The sequence below is a fragment of the Triturus cristatus genome, chromosome 1_2 (assembly GCF_964204655.1).
Source record: "Triturus cristatus chromosome 1_2, aTriCri1.1, whole genome shotgun sequence".
NCBI lineage: Eukaryota > Metazoa > Chordata > Amphibia > Caudata > Salamandridae > Triturus > Triturus cristatus.
This window is the reverse complement of record NC_140580.1, coordinates 582800665-582823624: the sequence shown is the minus strand read 5'-3', so window position 1 is coordinate 582823624 and position 22960 is coordinate 582800665. Positions and strand designations below refer to the sequence as shown.

Genomic DNA, 22960 nt, shown 5'->3' with positions numbered 1-22960 from the left:
GCGTGACAGCTCCTTAGTGCCTTGTCCTTTTTGGTGAAAACATGTCATGGGAAGACGCTAAGGTTGCATTAAGTGCTAATAGATGTTGCAAATCTCAGGGGACAAAATAAATTATTGACAAATATTTTGCCAATTGAAGGATGAATGTTCCCTACTGACCGTGCAGCTCCCCACCTTCATTACTTTTCATATATCCCTGACGTTCCCATTTATTTTTCTATTTAGAGTTGCACTTGAGTGCCCAATAATCCACAGAGAACATCAAACTGCAAGTCTAGTGCTGCATGAGAAAACTCTGGGTGCACCCTGGAACATGGGGGCCCCTAAGTGATCTCATTGTGCTGTATTCTCTAGGGAGAGAGAACTTCTGGGCCTCGCCCAGTTGACACTCTAATTAACTAATTTGGAGGTTCGATGAGCTAGATTCGGACTTCATTAAACTTAGACCTAGGCTAATAAACCTGCGCCAGACAGGATTCCAGGTTAATACGTCATAAGTTTATTCATAAATATGATCATGACAGTAAGCAAAATATGTAATTAGTTTGTTAATTAGGAGTTAGCACAATCAAACTAGTGACAGTATTATTCTGTCCGAGGACTAATAGAACGTCTGACTGCTCTGATGAAAGCCCAAGTAAAGAATACATATAAATCAACAAACAGACTAGTGCAGAGTCTGCCTTCTAAGGAAATCCAGAATGAGTGGGCACTGTACCTGTAATATCGTGAGAGACGGTGGAAGAGTCCACGTCTCTCATGATATCAGGGGAGGCAACTTAGATAAGCCACCCCCTCGATCAGGGAATAATGCAGTTGGCTCGACGGAGGTCGAGACCACGTGGTGTAAGATAATAATATGCCCAGAGCGCTGGGCGTGGCAGTTTTGTGGCTGACCACTAAAGATACACGTGTATGCCCGTGTGCGATCTGTGTCCACTAGGCCCAGTCACCCAAGACTCTACACTGGTGACGAGGTGGTGTCAGCATGCCGCTGTCCTACCTGCGACCCGCCGTGCTGGTGCCCGCCGTCATTGTGCACTTGCCTGCAGCTGCGCTGCCTTCCCCGCTGTTGTGCCTCGCTTGGCGCGGGCATCTTTTGTGTCCCTGCTGGCGTCGGCGGCCTCGCTGACGGTCTGCCAGGCATCGGTGCTCGCCGGAAGCACGCTGAGCACAGGAGCGCTGGAGCGAGTGGGCCAATTCACCGCTGGGAGCGCATCTATGCGGTAAGCGCTCGCGGACTCTCTGCTGCCCCCTCTGGCCGCTAGAAGCAACCGCACCTGCAGCTGTCTGCCTGTAAGTGGGAACGGTGCGTGATCCAGCCCCCAGAGCTGCGCGCTGCCGCTGCAGGGCCAGTGCCATCAACCTACAGGCCTCAACCCACCAGCCTGAAGTGAGAGTTCGCATGAGTGCAGGACAGTGTGTAAAAGGGGCAAATAACTGCTGAACCAGGGGAACCTGCCCCTCAAAAAAAAAAATATAGAAAGGAGCAAGCGACTGCATACACGGTCCCCGGCCACATCACATCAAAGTGTCACTCCCTGCACTGAGCAATAATTGTGTGACCCCCGGCTGTGGAAGGGTCCCCCCTGTGACGGTTGTGCGCACACCCCATCCGGCCTCCCCCCAGCAGCCACCTCCTGCGCTTCTGCTACCAGTCGATGTGCCACCACGCAGCACACAACGTCAGCGCTCAGGCACCCCGTCCACGCAGTGGAATAGCCGTCAGGCGCCCCAGTGATCGCCTGACGCAGTGCCATCATGACCAACGTCCCGCCCCTGGAACCCTTCGCTGTGACCGGTCCGCCTACTTCCCAAGCTGCATGGTGGAAGGAGTGGGTAGAGCGGCTGGAGACATTTTTCGAAGCAGCTGAAATCGCAGACCCACGGCAACGGTCTATGCTTCTCCACCTAGGCGGTGCCCACATCCACAAAATCGCAAAAACTGTCCATGAGGCTGGGCCCCCAAAGACCTATGCCACGCTGCGCGACGCCATCACCGCGCATTTCGAGCCATATGCCAACCCGGACTACGAACGGTTCCTCCTCCGCCAGACGAAACAACTCCCCGAGGAATCTGTCGATGAGTTCTACGCTCGCCTCAAAGAACTAGCAAGCACGTGCACCCTACCCGATGAAGATGATGAGGTGCGAGCACAATTCATTCAAGGGTGCGCTTCCTCAAAACTCCGCGAGCGTGTCCTCGAGGAACACAACATGGCAATGAAAGACACATTGACCTTAGGGCGATCCAAAGAATTGTCCAAGGCCAGGGCGGCCCATATGGAGCTCAAAGCCACGACAGCTATCAAAGAAGAGCCGGTCTGCGCTATTCGCCCTACCTCGCAAGGCCCGCGGCAAAGGCCCAAAAAGCCCTCAGCCCAAGGATCTGGACAGACCCCCAAGGTCTGCCTCTGCGGGTGGTGTGGCGGCCCGCTCCCTCACGACGGCGCATGCCCAGCCCAAGGGAAAACGTGCAGCGCATGCGGGAAAGTTCATCACTTCTCGAAAGTCTGTCACTCAAGATTGTCACGGCAGTCACAAGGCCCGACTCGTCAAGTGAGGGCCCTTGAGCCCTGTCCCAGGTGACTCCTCAAGTGGCGACATGGATGAAGACGAATCCGCGACGGTGCACGTGGTGCACATGGTACACGCCCTGTCCGCATCCCCGCAAGCGGCTCCCATGTGCACCGTCAATGTGCAAGGCCATCCGGTGGCGACGCTTATCGACACAGGAGCAACAATCAACCTCATGGCGGTCGGTGCTTACAGGTGGCTACCCAATCCACCAGCACTCCGCAGCACCAATGTTCAGGTGTTCGCCTTTGGTACTCACACCCCACTCCAAATGTGCGGGGTGTTTCAAGCGGAAATCTCGCACAACGATGTCTGCCAGTCGGCCAAAATCTATGTCTCCCGTGAAGGATCCGGGTTCCTACTCGGCTGTCGCACCGCACAGGAACTACGCCTCATCCACTTTGCATTTGCAGCACGAGCACACGATCTGGACCGTTTAATGGTGGAGTTCGCACCTCTCTTTGATGGGATTGGTTTCCTTAAGGGCCCGGCCGTCCGGCTACACATCGACAAGTCGGTAGCCCCCGTGGCCCTCAGGCACAGGAGGATTGCCTTCCACCTCCGCCCAAAAGTGGAGACTGAGCTCCGTGCGCTGGAAGCGGCCGGCATCATTGAACGAGTAACAGGTCCCACCCCGTGGGTGTCTCCCATCGTCGTAACGAAGAAGCCGAAGCAGCCAGACGCTGTCCGCATATGCATCGACATGCGGATCCCGAACCTCGCTATCAAACGAGAGCGCCACCTGACACCCACAGTTGATGACATTATAGGCGAGCTTGCAGGGTCAAAGTGGTTTTCAAAAATGGACCTCCGATCAGGGTACCATCAAATCCCTCTACACACGGATTCCCGCCTGATCACGACGTTCTCCACACACGCAGGTCTCTGGCGGTACAAGCGCCTCCACTTTGGAATCTCCAGCGCAGCAGAGGTGTTCCAAAATATCATCAAGACCGTCTTGCAGGGGTTAGAAGGCGTGCTCAATGTGAGCGATGACATTTTAGTTCATACCCCCTCTCTAGGAGAACACCTCCTCCGTCTTAACGTAGTCTTCACACGCCTCAAAGACTGCGGTTTGACTCTCCACAGAGAGAAATGCAAATTCCTGCGCCGGGACATCAGTTTCTTTGGGTATCGTTTCTCGGACAGAGGCCTCGGGCCCGATCCCTCCAAAGTGAAAGATGTCCAGGAGGCGCCAGCCCCTACGTCGGTAACTGGAGTCCGCAGTTTCTTGGGAATGGTTACATATTGCGGCCGATTCATCAAAAACCTGTCGGATCTGACAGGCCTACTGCGGGAGCTCACGAAAACCACTGCCCACTGGGCCTGGGGCCCAGCACAAGAGCAGGCGTTCCAGCAGACGAAGGCTGCCCTGTCGGCGGATACTACCCTTGTGTACTTCGATCCGCGCCACGACTCCCAACTAGTGGTAGACGCCAGCCCCACTGGTCTCGGTGCCGTCCTAGCACAGCGTCAGAGCTGTGGAGAGTGGGCACCCGCCGCCTATGCAAGCATAACACTTACGCCTACCGAACAGCGTTACTCGCAAGTCGAGCGTGAGGCCATAGCCATCCTCTGGGGATGCCGACATTTCTACATCTATCTGTACGGCCACCCATTCACTGTTATAACTGACCACAAACCACTAATTCCACTCTTCCAAGGCACGTCGTCTCGCCCTCCCCCACGGATCGAGAAGTGGGTACTCCAGCTGCAAGTGGAGTATAGACCAGGCACCCGGAACCCGACCGACTTCTTGTCACAGCATGCCTGGCCAGCTACCCCTCGCGAAGCGGCGGAGGCGGCCGCTACGGAGGATTATGTGCGGATGATAGTCGAGCGGTCCCGACCCCTCCCGATATCGCTGCAAGAGGTCATCGCTGCCACTCGAGATGACGATTGCTTCCAAATGGCAATACAAGCAGTTTATTCCGAAGACTGGCTGCCCCTACAGAATCCGTCACCTCTGCGAACTGCGGCAGCCCAAGCCACGCTGAAGTCACTACACCACGTCCGCCAAGAGCTGTCAGCGTCAGCAGATGGTTGTCTTCTGCGTGGCCCGCGCCTGGTCTTACCGGAAAGCCTTACCAGACAAGCCGCTCTCCTTGCCCATGGAGCGCATCAAGGAATCGTCAAGTCCAATAACCGGCTTCGGAGTAAGGTCTGGTTTCCCGGCCTGGACCACCAAGTGGAGTCTGTGATACAACACTGCCCTGTGTGCCTCGCCATGAGCCTGCCAAGTAGACCAGCACCCATAATCACCGAAGCGGGCCCTCATGGCCCATGGGACAGAGTCAGTGCGGATTTCGGCAGCCTCCCAGGAGGAAGATACATGTTAGTGATTGTGGATGACTATTCCAGGTACCCGGAAGTAGAGCTGGTCTCGTCAACGTCGGCAACCGAAGTCATTCCCAAGCTAGAGAAAGTAATAGCCACTCATGGGCTCTTTGGTGAGCTCCGGACTGACGACGGGCCACCATTCACCAGCGCCGAAGTAGCCGAGTACCTGGCCTCCCACCAGATAAAGCACCGGAAGATAACGCCACGGTGGCCCCAGGCCAATGGTGAAGTTGAGAGGTTGATGCGAACTCTGAATAAGACTATCCAGATTGCGCTGGCAGAAGGACTCAACTTAGAGCGAGCTGTGTACCAATTTCTCCGAGAATACCGGCTCACCCCCCATTGCACCACTGGCATATCTCCGAGCCGACTGTGCTTTGGCCGAGCGATTACCGACACCATCCCCCATCACTCCACTTGGGCGGAAGCAGCTAGTCCCCTGAATCTATCCGACCTCAGGCGCCAAAGAACCAACGAAACAGCCTCCCAGAAAAGACATGCCAAAGAAAGCCCTATCGCCGTTGGTGACCGAGTGCTCGTGCAAGATCGACACCCAGGAGGGAAGTTCCGTACACCTTTCGAGCTGCACCCCTGGATTGTCACCACTATAAAAGACACCATGGTTACTGCCAAGCGAGGCTCCGAGACAGTCACCCGCAACGTGCCGTTCTTCAAGAGAGTCCCACCCATGGAGGGAAGCGACGGTCCCAAACTTCCCGAACAGGATGAGATGCCCCGGAGTAGGCCCACAGATCCTAGCAGCAGGCTGACAGGACGAGGAAACTCAGGCTCCCTGGACTGCCCCATCAATCCAAAGTCTCCGCCGCCACCGGATCAAGAATCCGGTGGTGACCAAGGCCCTACACCCACCTTTGGTTCGGTGGACCAGTCTCCGGACTCGCAGATGCGGAACAGCCAAGGGAGGTATCACCTCCGACCCTGCCCCAAGCCATCCCAGAAGTATAAAGACTATGTGACCAGTGGCTAGTCGGCGATCGGGGATCGGGTCGCAGCCAGGGTGAGCAGGCGCCACAAGCCCCCAAGTAAGACTGTTTCAATTTGTTGTATTGTGGCCAGCAGCCAAAGGCCAGGACTGACCGTGTATATTTAGGTTTAAGTTTGTGTTTCATTTTGTTGTTATCTCCTGGCATAGGAGGAATGTAATATCGCGAGAGACGGTGGAACAGTCCACGTCTCTCTCGATATCAGGGGAGGCAACTTAGATAAGCCACCCCCTCGATCAGGGAATAATGCAGTGGGATCGACGGAGGTCGAGACCACGTGGTGTAAGATAATAAAATGCCCAGAGCGCTGGGCGTGGCAGTTTTGTGGCTGACTACTAAAGATACACGTGTGTGCCCGTGTGCGATCTGTGTCCACTAGGCCCAGTCACCCAAGACTCTACAGTACCAAAATAAAGCAGCTTTTGTTAGGTTTCACGGTACAGAAGCCACAAGCATTTCATGATATGTTATGACATAACAGGGTTATCCTAGCAGTGTTGTAAGCACAGTCAAAGTAATCAATATTCTGGTAAAGAATATACTTCTAGAGACACCTACTTCCTAATGCATTTCATATTTAAGGGTATTCATAACTGATTAAGGAAACAAATTCGCATTTAATGCAAAGCAGCGATACAATGGTTCGACAGGAAAACTTGGAAAGTTACAAAATAAAGGAATCATCATGTACATTGTTTCCTCGACATTTACCACAGGTGAGGCTTCTTTTCGATGATTTTCCTGAAATAGTAGAAACACGTAAGCATACAGAGAGAGAGAGAGAAAGTCTTGCTCACCTAAAATAAGCGTGGACTATTACTCTGCAAATATGCATAGATGTTAATTCGAGATGACTGCGGCCAAATCATTCTAATTGAACCATGTCTAAATTAGGCATCATTTTATGATTAGTAAAAACTTGCCTAGGAGCCCCACCCCCATTTCTCCCGGCATACGTTTTGTTTATCGTCATTTTATTTCTGTGGGTCATCGTGGCTAGGTAGGTATAGATTCTCCTGTGGTACAAATAGTTGCCTACTGCTCACCCATTGGTTTATGTCAGGCGCATAATTTGATCTAAGCACGTTCGTGATTACTGTATATGTTAACAGATAACAGCCATTGCCCTGAACGTGACTTTAATTGTTGAATATTGACAGTGAGAAGAGAACTGTGAAACAAAGGATCGGAGCCTTGGGTGTCTTTCAACCCCCTCTGCCTCCTGGAGGTCTTAGTTTTTGAATTGGACATTCATCCTCAATGAGCTGAATGTTCTAAGAGCTTTGTACCCTGATGTAGCGCTCTATATCCTAGGCTTAGTACAAAACAGGCTAGGGCTTTTAATGTTTAAACGATATGTATACTTGGAATCCGGATATGGAGCACCATGTATAATGTTTCTTTCTACAGCTTACCTTCTCAGATTGCTTGCTAATTCAGAAAGCCTTCTCACACTAAAATCCTACATGAAAAGTTGAACTTGACCTACTTACACTTGATTCTTCACATTTCTTTCTTCCCTGACCTCCTTCTTATCTTCAAGCCTCTGCATACTTTTTATTTCTGAGAATAGCCTCCACTCACTCTTATGCCTGCCTGCCCCAATCCTTGTTGTAACTCTACAACAGACTCATTTCATAGAGCACAACCTATCCTCTTTAAAACTATATCCCTTTAATTCAGCATTACCTAAACTCTGCCATTCACCTGAAACCACATAGCCCCCACTAATGATAACAGCTGTCTGGTATTAATACATCATAAAATAATTGGTACAAATGCATGCAGTTTTTTATTGAGAACACGACTAATCGTAATAACCTACAATAACAACTAGATTAACCACTAACCTTGGGATTCAGTGTAGGGTGCTACTCACCTTAAAGCACTTCAACACCTCGTCTGGGGTTGTAAGCACTATATAAATCCAAATAATTAAATGAGACCTACAAATTGGACATTTACCCCTCTGTGTCTATATATAACAGTGACAATAGGTGAGGGTTTAAATCCTTCTTCCGACCATATTATTGTGTAGTACTTGTGCTTTCTTTAAAATGCACAGTTAATCAGCTAAATTATTCCTTTAATATTTACATATATTTAAGTAAATATGCAACGCCGAACATAAGCAAACCAGATATCTTTCGACATAGGATAATTCAGTCATCTGTTTCATATTCATGGGCCATATTCAGAGGTTCCCACTGTGCAGCTTTTTCTTCTTTTAAATAACACCTAACCCAGCACATGTAATTCACTGTAATTAACATAATAGCAGTATGAGTTAATATGTTCTGTTTAAACGCCTTGTTTTACATGTGCGTGGCACCTTCATTGTTTCAATGTCTGCTTTGTCTTGGGCAGCTAAGATAGCTGTGACTGCTTTTTTGTTTTCTTCTGCAGGGGAAAGTGGAAGTGGAGGCTGGGAAGGAAGGAATGAAGTTTGAAGCGGGTGCTTTTTCATATTATGGGGTGACTGCACTGACAGCATTGCCAGGTACTTGTTTTTAATTACTGAGTCTGTACTCGTGCCTGTGGGTTGTTGCAACGTGAGCAGGTTGATGCTCAGTACGTCCTTTATTAGCAAGAATGGCCAATGTATGCTACATGCTTCTTTTCTACACTTGCTCATCATAGGCTCTATCAGAAAATTACAGTGCCCAGGCATTGTGATATAGTGAGATTTGCTACCTTCCTTCTGGCATCTTGAATATCTCTAAAATGGAAGTGATAGTGACATTTATATCAGTGTGTAGAGACGAGCTTTTTTGTAGGTCATTTTTTAAAACACAAGCAAATAGGAATGTGTATTATAGGTTGCCAGTTTCTTCTGCTGGTGCTGATTTTCTCTTTGACTAATTACAACACAGAACAATGGCTTTATGTGGCTAAAGAGGTGCTGTTTCAGAACTTTACATATTTTAAGCATAAGAGCCTTAAGGTCAAGTAGGGGTTCCACTTTGTAGGAATTTTCATTTAATTTGAACAATTATCTGTTTAAAATACAAACATACATACAAACAACAATGCTCTTCTCTTAGTTCACATCCCGGTACAAATATTCCCGCCCAAGTTGTAAATGTTAAACTAACATACAACAGCGATAGAATTTAACTTTGAGTTGTGGAAAACTCTCTTTGGGAAAAATTGTTTGTATTAAGTATGAGGCCTGAAACCCATTCATTTAGCTTTCTCAGTGAACTAGTTTAACCATTTTTCCTTTTGTACCCCAATCTGTCTGAAACGTGTTTGCCTGCAATCTGTAGAACAAGCATTGGCAATGCTAAGAGGTCTGGCTTATCAATCCACTGTCAAGTCAGACGTAAAAATCCATGTAGGTTAATCGCGGCTATCCTCACATCTGTGCTGCTGCCAGAGAAAAACACTATAAATTACATTTATCCAAGACAGTTCATTAGCATACAATGCCATGTGTGTACCCATGAAAGCTCAACCTCAGGCCACTGGATAAATAAACAAAATGGGCATAGCTGTGCGGAGGTCGTGCACTTTTTTTGTGAAAGCACATATCGTCTGCCCAATCAAAACATGTACTCAAGGGTCCCAACGTGGGTGGAGCCAAAGCCCCTCTCTAGTGATGCTCATATAATAGTCTGGTGATTGTTTGTCTGTCGAGCCAGACCATTTAGATGACCCTACTGAATTTGTAGTGTTAGTAGATGGTAATGTGCATGATATGAAAACTGTAATAGTTTTTCTTTAGAGTTTAAATAGTGGGTGGGACTCTTACAGTAGTTCTTCTCTTCACTGTCTTGCTGTTCATTTGATTTTCTGCCATATCTGCATTCCCTTCTGTCAGCAAAGACATGTTCATCTAACTACAGATGGAGACTCCATATTTAAGTCGAACCTACAAGTTAGCAGAAGTTCTCAGGTTACAAAAGATCACATGTAGGTATACCAAGATTTACAGGAGTTTACAGCAGTAGTGGCCGGTGTCCGGGCAAAGTGGGGGAGGGGTGGGGGGACTGGGGATGACAGACAAAAAATTAGGTTGCTGGTAGGGGGGTGCGACACTCCTCCATACCGGGTGAGCCACCGCTGGTTTTCAGCCTGCTTATTGTTTACAGTTGGTTGGCTTTATTGTCCTTCTCATTGGCTTGCTTCTTATTTGTTGGCTTTCTTTGTTCCTGCTTAGTATAGCCTATTTATCATCTCTCTTATTGGCTGTCTTCTACCCTTCCACTGCTCACTTTCAGTGAACTACTTTTTTCCTTTTTTCTTGAGCACTCCATGAGAGTGCATGAGTTCTCCAGCTCTCTCCCTTGTGTGCTTCTACCCTTCGCTCCATATTGCAGACTCCCCCATACTTCAAGCTCGCTTTCATCTGCTTCTCACTGCAAAACTCTTTCTCCCCTCCCTAATCCGCTCTTTTTTCTTTTGCTTATGTGCTTCTCCAACCACCATCCTGTTTCTCTCCTTTGAAGGCTGCTTTTCTTCTCCCCCTCCTTCCACTTACTTCTCCTACCCTCTCCTATATTGCCCCCTACGCCCACGAATTTTTTGAAGAAATATTTATTTATGTATTTATTTATTGTTGGGTAGGACCAAGCAGCAAATGCTTGTTGTCCCCTCTGCCATCCAAATAAAAAAAAGCTTTCACGCTATTTCTGTTTCACATTTTTTATTTACATATCAATAAATTAAAATATAATTGTGGCCTTATCATTTTGTAGACGCGCATGCTTAATGACGCATATACATGCCTACATGCCTACAAAATTAAATGGCTGTTGCGGCTGCATCATCGCTCATTTTTTCGTTTCTTTTTTTGATTTTGGCCATGCTTCACAGCACCTTGCTGATGCTGTAAGAGCATTGCCAGTAGGTCCGAAAAACACGACCTACTGCTAGATTATGCGGAGACGTGTTCATTCTGGGACCCATTTTAATATTAGTGCTGCATCACAGCAAACTCCAACTGAAATATAGTTGAAAATTAACATCTGCCTGCCCCAGTGCGACGTTTTCACATAAAAAATTGTAGCATAGAGAATGAAGGAAATGTCACCACAGTACATCTAATTAATTGATTACTAACACAGCAATATTAGATTGTAGTATTTAATTCTCGTTTTCTAGAATTTTGTTTTAATTTTGTATTTTATAGAACAATTTAAGATGTATACATTAGTGCATTCTATTACATTGTTAAAATGATTCAGTACCAAAAGAGACCATTTTCCTAATATTAGATTGTATTGAAATTATTTTTTATAAAACAGCAAAAATGAGGGAAAAAAACAGCAATTATGCCTTTTGGTGTAGCGGTGATAATGGTTGGTTCCCAGTGGTTCTTAACCTTTTGGCTTTTGTGGACCCCCACTTAATCATTACTGAACCTCAGGGACCCCCACTAAATCAATATTGATATCTGGGGAACCCCACAGAGTCATTACTGGAAGCCAGGGACCCTGGCTTAAGCATTTCGATTATTTGAATCGCAAAAAAAAAAGTAAAAAAATTACAAAAAAAGCATTCATCTCACAAATACAGAAATGCTGAAATATGTTATTAAATTCACAAAGAAATATCAAAAAAGTAAATTCTAATGGAATTGTGCGCTTTTATAAATTCAATTGAGACCACTCATCGTCCATACTATAGACTATTTGATGCACTTGCAACACTCCCCCAAATCAATCTGAGGATACTAACTTAATTTTTAGCCTTCATTTTCGAATTTCTTCACATTTTAAGTCGTTTTACATTTCTGAATGTTATATTTATATAAATGTCGCGGGGCAAACAGAAACAATGAGGCACGGCCGGTGATAAATGTTTTGTTCTTTGTTTAATCACTAGCCGTTTTACTTGCAATAGTCTTTTAACAAAAGAAATGTCTCCGTTCTTTGATGTGTCAGGACAGAGGGGAATTAGCCGATTTCTTTGGCAGCTGATAGGTTCCACCATGAACTCTGGCGCGGGGTAGGATCCAGGTGTTCTCAGGGTAAAAAGAAAAAAAAGAAGAAAGGTATCAGGCCTATGTACGCTTTATCTTACATTCGTAGGGCAGGGAGTGAGGGAAAACCTACACCCGTCATGCAGGGTGGTATAGAAAGGACTACCACCAGTGAATATCTAGGGTAAGGGGCCTAGGTAGGTCGTGTGAGGTAGCAGATTCAGCCCCTCGCAACAACCGCAACCTTTTTCCTACCCACCGATCTCGCCCCCGGAACAGGGCACGCACCTGGCTGAGCCGCGCGGCCGGACACTTTTAAAAATATATATTTTTTATTGATTTTAAACAACCAACGTCATTGAGAAGCTATACAGTAGCAAGCAAATAACTGACAATATAATATATCACAAGTCGCTTCTCAGTGTGTCCCCCATCCACGTTCCTCTCCCTCCACCGGTGTGCTTCAAGGGCATGGTCGTTAAGCAATTAAGGCGCATCAGAATCCTATACAATAGCAATCATGAACAACAGTAATACAGTAGAGGGCTTACATATACCTTAACGATCACCGTTTGTCCCATTAATCGCACCCTGGGTCATTCTCCTTGTGCTGACGTGCCAGTTGGTTCCTGTCAGTCCTCCAAGTCCGAACTCTCCTCCGAACCTGGCTCTGGAGCCTGTAATATTACAACTAAGGCCTCCCAAGCCCTTGCCACCTCCTGCAACTTATCATTATTAGTACGTAGGGCCTGCTGTAGCCAAAGCGCACCTTCGCTTCGCGCCCACTTGAGTAGTTCCGCTCGCCATCTCCCCACATCCGGCCCCCTCGCTGACTTCCAATGCATGGTGATTTCCCTCTTGGCTAATACGAGGCCCAGATCTATAAATTTACTTGTCACTTTCGTTTTTGCTGTATGCGGGAACCAATGCAACAAACAAACGCCCAGGTCCAGTTCTATTATACGATCAGTTATATCACACAGTAGTTCCAGCACCTCTTTCCAGTATGTTCCCAAACTCGTACATCCCCACATCATATGCTGGAAGTCGTCCCCCTGCAAACTACATCTCGGACATTGATCAGACGCCGAACCGAAATATTGATTAAGCTTGGCTGGTGTCAAATACGCCCTGTGCAGGATATAGAACTGTACCAACTGAACTCTAGCATTCCTCGTGCTCTTCCAAGCTCTTCTGACCAACTGGGCCCACATTTTTTCTGGGATTTCCCTGCCAAGGTCCGCTTCCCACTTCTCTTGCAACGCGCTCAATGGCTCCAGAGCCTCCGTCATCATGCGTCTGTAAAGGCACGTAACAGCCTTGACAGTTCCCGCTGCCATTACCACATATTGGCACACCATTGAGGCCCGCGGTTCCGACAGACCCATCCCCCAATAGCGCTGCATTGCCGAAATAAGCGCTGAATGCGGGAGATCGTATTTATGCTGAAGAGCCTGAAATGTCAACAGGGTTTCATTCTCATAGAGGTCTCCTAGCATTTGTATTCCCATGTCTTCCCAGTTAGCCAGTGCCGTCCAATCCCCACCATGTGGGAAGGCCGTGCACATGCCCAGCGGTATCTCCGGAGCATACGGGCGAGTGAATTCGACCCGACGTTGGCTCCGATTCCAGCACAGCTGCAACCTCCTCTCTTCCACGGTGAGCGGTTCGAGACGCATCTTCTGCTGAAGCACTATAAAGGACAAGATGTAGCGTGGGATCCATCGCCCCTCAGGTCCATCCGGGCCTCGGAACTCCCGGGCCACAGCCTGGGTAAGCCACTGCAATTGCGCTGCTAAATAGTACCATTCGAAGTGTGGCACTGCCAGCCCCCTTTCAGGTCTCGGGCGTATCATTGTGGCCATTGCAACCCGCCGTCTGCCCGATCCCCAGATGAATCCTACAGCCATAGAGCGGAGCTGTCGGAAGATGGAGCCCGGCACCCAGACCGGCAACGTCTGAAAATAATACAGTAACCGCGGGAGCGCCACCATCTTCAGGAGAGCCGCCCAACCCGCTACCGATAATGGCAACGTGCTCCAAAACCCAAAACTGCCCCTAAGTCCGCGCATGGCCCGGCCCAAATTACCCTCCAACAAATCCTCGGAGGTATGATAAACGGTGCCTAAATAAGTTAAGCAGTGGGGCTCCTACCGGATGCCTGCCACCTGCGGCGGATTCAGCACTGCCGGCGCCACTGGGAACAAGCAGGTCTTTGCCCAGTTCACCCCCAGTCCCAAGTACCGCCCAAACATCTGTAGCAAGTGTCGCGTGCCCTCCAAAGCCTTAGCCGTGTCTGCGAGAAAAATCAACAAGTCATCCGCATAAAGGGGAGATAAACTGCATGTCCCCACGAAGGCACAAACCTGGATAATGCGTCCCCAATCGGGCATGCGAAGCCAGGGGCTCAATGGCTAGGGCAAATAACAGTGGAGAGAGTGGACATCCCTGTTGCGTGCCCCGTCCCACTTGGCAGGCTGATGAGATCGTCCCACCCGTCCGCAGGGAAGGGATTGCAGGCTGTTCCCGAGACCACCTCAACGCCAAAAGTAGTGGATTATGATCAGAGATTGTCCTTGCCAGGTACTCACTATGGCGGACCAACGCGTGGACGTCCGGGAAGTACAACACCGCATCCAGCCGCACATGCAAGGCGTGTAGCGCAGAATAATAAGAATAGTCCCACTCGCCCATATGCTTCGCCCGCCACTCTGCCTGCCAATCCCTCCGGAATTTCGAGAGCTTATGTATGGGTGCCTGGGGTAGCGGTGGATGTGACCTATCCATCTCAGTATCTATGACTGAGTTAAAGTCACCCCCCAGGATCACGGAACCGGTCAGGAATGAAGCCAGTCTCCCTGATAGTCGAGCAAAAAAAAGCCATCTGTTCCACATTAGGGGCATACACACTGCACAATACCACATCTTTCCCATCTAACCTGCCTTGAACAGCCACGAACCTCCCTTCAGGATCCACTATCTGCTGGGTCGGCTGGAAGGGAACCCTCACCCAAATCAATGCGCCCCTAGCAAAATCAGAATACGTTGTGTAAAATAGCTGCCCCCTCCACCGGCGCTGCAAAGCCTGGCCTTCAACTTGATTCATATGGGTTTCCTGGTGGAAAGCTATCTGTACCCCTCTACGCACCAAATAAGCATGAACCCTGTGGCGTTTCAACATCGTATGCATTACCCGTACATTCCACGTAATACATTTGAATTCAGGTGATGTTCCCATAATGCGGAGTATCTCTGTTCCTCAACTGCCCTCCCTGCATTAGCACACCGGTGGCTCTAACAATCCCAGAAACAGCCAGGCAGCCGAACACTCCTACGGCCCCCCAGGGGCCGTGCTGCCGGTAATCACCTCACTCTCCTCACGGTGCACGGGGGGGGGGGGCCCAGATCCCGCTGCAGATTACCGGAACTCGCCGCTCATAAGGGCGCGGCCGGACGCTTTGTGGGGTCATTGGCCTCCTGGCTCCCTCGCGGACTCCTCCGGGTGGTTCTTCTCCTCGGGTCTCCCGTCCCGGTCCTCGGTCTCCGCCATGTTGGAGTCTCCGATTTCCGCGGTCCTCCTCTTGCTGTCTTCGGTCCTCCACGTCGTAAGACTCTCAGTCTCTCCTTCCTCCGCTTCGCTTTCACTTCCTGGGTCCACCAGCTCCTCCCACCAGTGGGTGGTTCCAGTCTCTTCGGATTTGCCTGGCCTCCACGTCTTAAAGGACCCGTAGGGAGGTTTCTGTGGGTCATCCCCGGCATACAAAACGGAAGAGGAAGAAGGGCTTGAGGGCTGAATGGAAAACAAAGGCATGGGGCTGTAAGGTATTCCGGTATCCTCCACCGCATAGTCAGGGTTGCGGTGTCCCAGACACAGACAAAATATTTTATTAATCTTAATATTTAATTTTCTAATCATCCCCGGACCCCCTGAATAGGCTTTGTGGACCTATACAGGTCCCCGGACCTCTGCTCTAAACAGTACTGTTTGCACTGCTTGTGTGAGGCAGACCCATGCATGTGATTTGTGTCTAAGATGTTCGCTGGCTCAAAACCTAAACCGTATGTGCTAAAATATTCAACTAGTGTGGAATAAAGTCCCTTTATATTGTATGGCATATATCCCAGGCGTGGCTCCTACCGGACGGGGGTGGTGGGGCGGGTGAGGGAGGGAAATAAATAAGAAAAAAAAACATTTACCTGGCTATGGACGGCTGCTTCCTCTCCTCCGTCCTCTTCTTATCTTCTTCCTGTCCGGAGTCTGCCAGCAGGAAGATCCCAGGCTCCCCTAAACCAATGACAACGCTGCAATGCAGCACTGTGATTGGTCTGAGCGCCGGGGTTCGGTGCTCAGACTGGGAATGGGAGCCTGGGCATGTTCTCCACCCAGGATGTAATGCAGTCTGGGTGGAGACATGCAAAGTGCGCATGAATGTTTGGCCAGCCTAAGACGCCCGGCCAAACATTCATGCGCACTTAGAGTGGGCATACCACTCCTCCCCCTGGCCCCTGCTCTGTGAGCAGAGCAGAGCAGCCCTGCCCACACCAGGAAATGGAAAACTACAATGATGACGTTGGTTATTATCATTTTCGCTTTCCTTCAACTCCTGCTCGCAGAGCAATGTGGTGATACTCCTCCACCTTAGCGGAGGAGCTGCCGCAGATATATCCGTGTTCCTGCCTACCTATCATATCACTCAAAGTCTTATTGAAGAACTTGAGGATCCTTTATCATCAATATTCTGATGATCCTCAGCTGTATGTAAAGATCTCCTAGGGCAAATGATGTTTCCCATCTTGCCAATACTCCAAACACAGTTAAACAATGGATGACCCAATGGCCTGACAAACACCACCGCAGTGCAGGGGGACCCCCGAGCTTCAGGAGGTTCCCTCTGGTACTGTGCATGGGCGGCAGGTCTCTGGCCTGAGAATTCCTTACTGGTTCCGGAGCGTGGGGGCCCCCTCCATGTACTTTGGAGGTGGGCTTCATCAGGTTTCGTTACACCACCTGGATCACCACCCATCGTTTAAAACTGAATCCATCTAAAACATAGTTCATCCTTATCTCCTCATCCGATTCACCACTGCCAGTTCAATGATTGATGGATTCAAATAACCTCCTCAATTGCAAACTTACCATTGTCAACAGAGCCAAACCATATAAGTCTTCGTTGATAAGACTCAACTTAGAATCTCAAGTCAACACGATGGCCAAAAATGTGAGAAAAAAAGTGAGAAACGTTTTGCTTTGTTCCAGGACAAGAACTAAAACCTCTGGTCCAAGCACTTGTGCTGCCATGAATACTTCTGCAATTTTCTCCTAGCTGGTCTTCCCAAATACATCTCACTCTACTAAAAGCAGTTCTGCATGTGCCAGCATGCTTTGTGTCTGGGATATAAAGAAAGTACTATATCTCACCACCACTGTTTAATGTCCCATTGAAGCCAGAGCTATTTACAAAACAGCTTGCAACACTCACAAGCCCCTTCTCCTCCGTGCTATACTACCTGGCTGCCAAGTTAAAATTATTTAGTGGGTCAAGACCATCACAAAATGCCGAATCTTTGTGTCTGGAACCTCTGGCCTTCAAAAAGGAAAAATTCATGGATCAATATATATATTGTTTTAAACAAACTTTATTGCCTTTCACATATGCTTCCATCATCGGTGCATCAGCATTACATGTTTTCATTTTGCATTATCTGCTTATCCTTTATTACACATCTCCAACGTGTCAATTATATTTGCACTATTGTTATCTCTAGCGCCATAATGCTGGTTGTCATTCATATTCTTAATCAACCCCTTCCTCCCCCCCACACACTGAAACTTATATCCAACTACCCCCCTCTCGTGGCTCCAGCCTGTTCCCCATCTTCTAGCCCACTCCATTGTCCTCCATGCGGAAGTGCCCCTAGGAGTGTCAGTGGCATTTCCGGTGAGTATGGGCGTCTTGTCCTACTCTTCTGCAGGCACCTGCCCCAGCATTGGCGTATCACCTTATGTTCATTGTATTGGACCTGCTGTGCCTTCACAGTCCCCAGCAGGGTACAGAACACATTCATCCTGTCCAGGGCGAAGGGAGGCGTCCCCCTGTCTGGTGTCAGACTCCCTGCCACACACTGTGTGAATCGCTGCAATTGTCTTGCCAAGTAATATGCCTCCATGTCAGGCACGGCGAGACCCCCCTCTGACTGTGTCCTTTTTAGCGTGGTTAAGGCTACCCTCCTTCTGCCCGTTCCTGCATACAAATGCAGGGATGCAGGTGTCCAGTTCTCGGAACCATGACCCCGGTATCCACACCGGTAGTGTGGTAAAAAAGTATAGTAACCTGGGGAGAGCCACCATTTTAGTATGGAAATCTGGCCTGCTACCGAGAGGGGGAGTTTTCCCCAGAATGTCATGTTGTCCTTGAGCGACTGCAGTGCTCCCCCCACATTTCCTTCCTGCACGTCCATGATGGAGTGGAAAAACTTCACTCCCAGATACCTTAAGCCTTGGCGCTCCCATTGCAGCATGGAGGCAGGGCACAGATGAGTGGAACTTGAACTCTGATGAATGGAGTACCTCTGGAGACTCAGATTCAAGTAAATCCAATGCACCACCTCATACACAAAATCATCAATATAGAGGTAGTTTCGATAGGCCCCCAGCACAATTTCCATCAGGTCCGTAATGGCCACCACAACCATGGAGTTGTCCACCACCCTCATTCCAATCGATGCCCTATGGACAACTGCCTTTTCCTTTTTTAGGGCAAAGCAGAGGAGGGAGGGGTTGAAGGAGAAGAGGCAGCAGAACCAACAGCCATGCAGACACACAGAGGGTACAGTGAGACCCAGCATTGGAACAGAGGGTGACACGGAGCATGACACAAGACCCGTCTCCGTCCACAAGCACGTAGAAGATTTGGTCATCAACTTGAGCTCGCAAACTCTGACTGATTTAGAAAAAGAAGTTCTAAATAAGGGTCTGGGTTTTGTGCCCACATATTTGGGTGATGATTTTGTGACTTGTACCGAGTTGGCACAATTCTTTAGAAAGATAAGGTTAAACTTTTTCTTTCTGGATAAAAATGATGAGAGCCGTGAACAAAAGATTAATACTGGATTGAAACATAAATCAACTTTCATTGCACCTCGCCATCTGATGCCACCGGAAGTCGCAACTTTCAAGAAGGCAGTGATAAAAGATTTTGAAAGATCGATACCTTCAGCCATGATCCCGATCTTTAATATATCAAAAAAGGAACGAGGCTGTCTCCGTGCTCTGGGTTCCGACCCTGGGATTATGATTAAACCAGTGGACAATGGGGGTGCAACTGTAATCATGGATATAGATGCATACCATTCAGAATGCCTCCGTCAATTGAATGATGACAGATATTACCAGCGCCTTAACCTTGACCCCACGTCATGCCTGTCTAAAAAGATCAAGACAATGGTGACAGATGCTTTGGAATCGGATTGGATTACCAAAGGAGAAGCATCTTTTTTGACCAACATACAACCTAAGATACCTTACTTTTACGTGCTACCAAAAGTGCACAAACTGACTAGACCACCACCGGGGAGACCCATCGTTTACGGAATAGGGTCATTATTAGAGCCCCTTTCTCAGTCTGTTGAATGTTTTTTGTGTCAGTTAATTACAGAGATGCCATCTTACCTGCAGGACACAAAACATGCACTTAAGGACATACCATTTGACCCTGAGATACACAGCCTAGCCTCTTTTGATGTGGTATCTCTTTATACTAACATTCCTCAGGATGAGTCCCTGGCTACAATAAGTACCCTATTAGAAGAACGAATCAGAACAGATCAGACACCTACCTCTTTTGTTCTGGAATGTGCATCACTGGCCATGAAAGAAAACTTCTTTCAATATGCTGAACATCTGTATCTCCAAGTTACCGGCACGTCTATGGGCAGTACATTCGCCCCCAGCATGGCGAATTTATATATGCACGACTTTGCGACAAGGCATATCTACCCTATCGACAATCCGTACTCTTCCAACGTGAACGTTTGGAAGAGATACAGTGATGATATCCTGGTAGTCTGGGAGGGTCCTATAACCATGCTTGATTCTTTTGCTGATTGGTTGAATTCTAAAAACCCTCATCTGAGATTCACCCATGAATCGAGTAAAGTCTCATTACCAATCCTAGACTTACTGCTGTACCCGAAAGATGGTCAGATCTGTTCTGAGCTATACACCAAACCAATGGCCCGCAACTTACTTTTGCAGTACACCAGCTTCCATCTCCACTCGTTAAGGAACAACTTACCAGTGGGCCAGTTCTTGAGACTGCACCGGAATTGTACAGAGCTGAACAAATACAAGGAGCATGCACAAACACTGAGTCTCCATCTACAACAACGTACCTAGCCCCCAAAATCTATACGGGGAGCACAAAAACGAGCCAGGAATAACAATTGAGATGCCCTATTGGACACTGTGACCAAGGTTCCCTCTGATCATCTGGTCTGTTTTAGTACTTTCAGTCATCTCACCAACACTGTAAAAAAATCTATCAATAAGAATTTGAAAATTCTCAGCACAGGGACTGCATCGCTCCCCAAACCACTGTCTGCACTGAAAAGCAGCCAGAACATAAAAGACATGTTTGTACACACATGTCCGCGTAGTGCCATACCCAACATTGGGCTACACATCTTATGGTCAACTATGCATGACATCATCCTTGTGGCTCTTGCTCAGTCTGCCCTTTTACATCTAAGACACTCATGATAGCCTTAGGCCTGTCTACCCCATGGCAATTGAACTCCCTGACCAATTGCAACTCTGACGGTGTCATATATTACTTACTGTGTCCTTGTAATCGTTTGTATATTGGCATGACGACACGTAAGGTCAAGTTGAGGATAGGAGAACATCGTAGCTCTATACGCTGCAGAAAGGAAAACACTAAACTCACAAGGCACTTCTTGAATCTAGGCCATACAGAGAACGACATACATTGGACAGTCATTGACAGGCCTAGATATGTTAAAGAGATGGGTCCTCATGAATCGGTCTTGTTCTGCAGGGAACAAAGATGGATTTACAGGCTCAGATGTGACACCCAAGGTTTGAACAATGATATTCCTTGACACACCTTGGGTAGATGAAGCATAGGATTATGATTCCCCCTTTTTTTGCACTTTTTCAGTCTTCTACCTTTTTATGACATTTTTCGACCTTCACTCAGATCTAAGTCCTACCTTTGTCTGCCCGATATTGGATACTTGATATTTTTATTGGAGGTAGAATCCTACTTGTTCTTAACTATTTTTTCGCATGATAATTTATTAAGTGCGATCGCAGAAGATATAAAGATCTTCATGCCCCCTCCATTGTGCCACGGAATCACCTGTACTCGCTTTTACAATTAGGGGGAGTCATTTTTTAACTTATAACAACTAATTGGCATTTAATTGATTGAGTTTACTGTCTATGACTCTGCTTTCTCACAGACAATAAGCCACATTATGCTTCGCATTGCCAATAGACTTCGTTCTATAGAGACTCTAATTACCATCATCCCTTGGTGTCCGGGCAGGAAATTACATCATTGTTACGTTCTTTTTATGCACGATGTCGGTTCTGATATACTGTGTTTCTTTTGGCATCCCCTCTCTCGCCAGGACCCTGACTGCACAGTACACTCTGCTGAGGACTGTGGTAAGTACCCTGGCACGTCCTCTAATCCCAGTGTTAACGTAACCAACTATACGGGATACTGCTAGACGAGACCCGTATTTGAAGAACGTTTGTCTGACCCCAGCGTCAGTTACAGCTCTCGTCTTCGAGTTTTGATGGCAATAAACGTTTTTTTAGTTAGGTATACGTATCAAGAGATCTGATCATCTCCAATTGTAGATGATTTTTAACTGTGGCCAGTTTTTGCCTCAATTCATTTTGTATCACAAGATAATTATAAGTCCTTAGATCGAGTACCCAAACCGTGGACAAATGTCTTTAAGGCAAATGCTTTTTTTCCACCTACCTGCCATAAAATATCTGCTTGCGTGCTACACTGTAATTAACAGAAAAAACAAAACATATTGTCCAAGCTGAGAATCACTGTGACCTTCACTTTGTAACTCCTATCATGAAAAATAAAACAAGAAAGGAGGGTTTTATGAATTTCCTTTTGCTCAGGAGAATATTTATTATTTATTTCTCATTTCTCTCATATTGTGCGCTACACGAAAATTCATTGCGCGCTGAAATTTTATAAAGAAACACCATAATACAAATCCAAATACATTAAACAACAATACATAATACTCTTAATCCCCTATACAGAGAATACATACTACATTCACTCCTCAAACATTCGTGGCCAATACATTCTTACATACAATCTACATTGGTACAGCCACGAGTCGCAGGAGGAGTAATCTCGGTGCCGGCACGGGACTCCGACTTGAGACAAGTAACCAAACCCACATAGAATAATCAACCATCTGACTGGTGAAGCCGGCGAAGGAGGCAGCCTTCCGCTAATTTGTTTTTGGGCTGTCCCATACAGTTAACAGATTCATTATGGATGCCCCAGAGCAAGCTGGTTTGGCTACAGACAGTTAAGATTCCATTTTTTGACGCACTTTTTTAAGAAATTGGTTGGTCCTGAAGAGAACCCAAAAGATAGTGGTTCGAAACGCGTCGACCAGTTTGGTCCTTTTCGCACCTATTCGATTGTTTTCCTATTAACAACGCTCTTCTGTACCTTTATTGGATATAAAAAAGAGAGAAAGCATTTTGACTCATATAAAGGCTGGAAATCAATCTAACAATAAAAAGAAAGGTGTCATTAGGACCACTTTGTTCAGTGCATGTAGATTGTATGTAAGAATGTATTGGCCACGAATGTTTGAGGAGTGAATGTAGTATGTATTCTCTGTATAGGGGATTAAGAGTATTATGTATTGTTGTTTAATGTATTTGGATTTGTATTATGGTGTTTCTTTATAAAATTTCAGCGCGCAATGAATTTTCGTGTAGCGCACAATATGAGAGAAATGAGAAATAAATAATAAATATTCTCCTGAGCAAAAGGAAATTCATAAAACCCTCCTTTCTTGTTTTATTTTTCATGAT

General features: G+C 47.4%; 1 protein-coding gene across 7 annotated transcripts in view; it reads left to right on the top strand.

The window, feature by feature from the left end:
• Positions 1-22960, top strand: part of CNNM2 (cyclin and CBS domain divalent metal cation transport mediator 2) — a 1019413-nt gene that overhangs the window by 854431 nt on the left and 142022 nt on the right. For all 7 annotated transcript variants that reach the window (XM_085606606.1, XM_085606603.1, XM_085606596.1 and 4 more), the window contains exon 5: positions 8328-8421. In XM_085606606.1, the coding sequence (XP_085462732.1) occupies positions 8328-8421 (94 nt within the window). The remainder of the gene's footprint in view (positions 1-8327; positions 8422-22960) is intronic.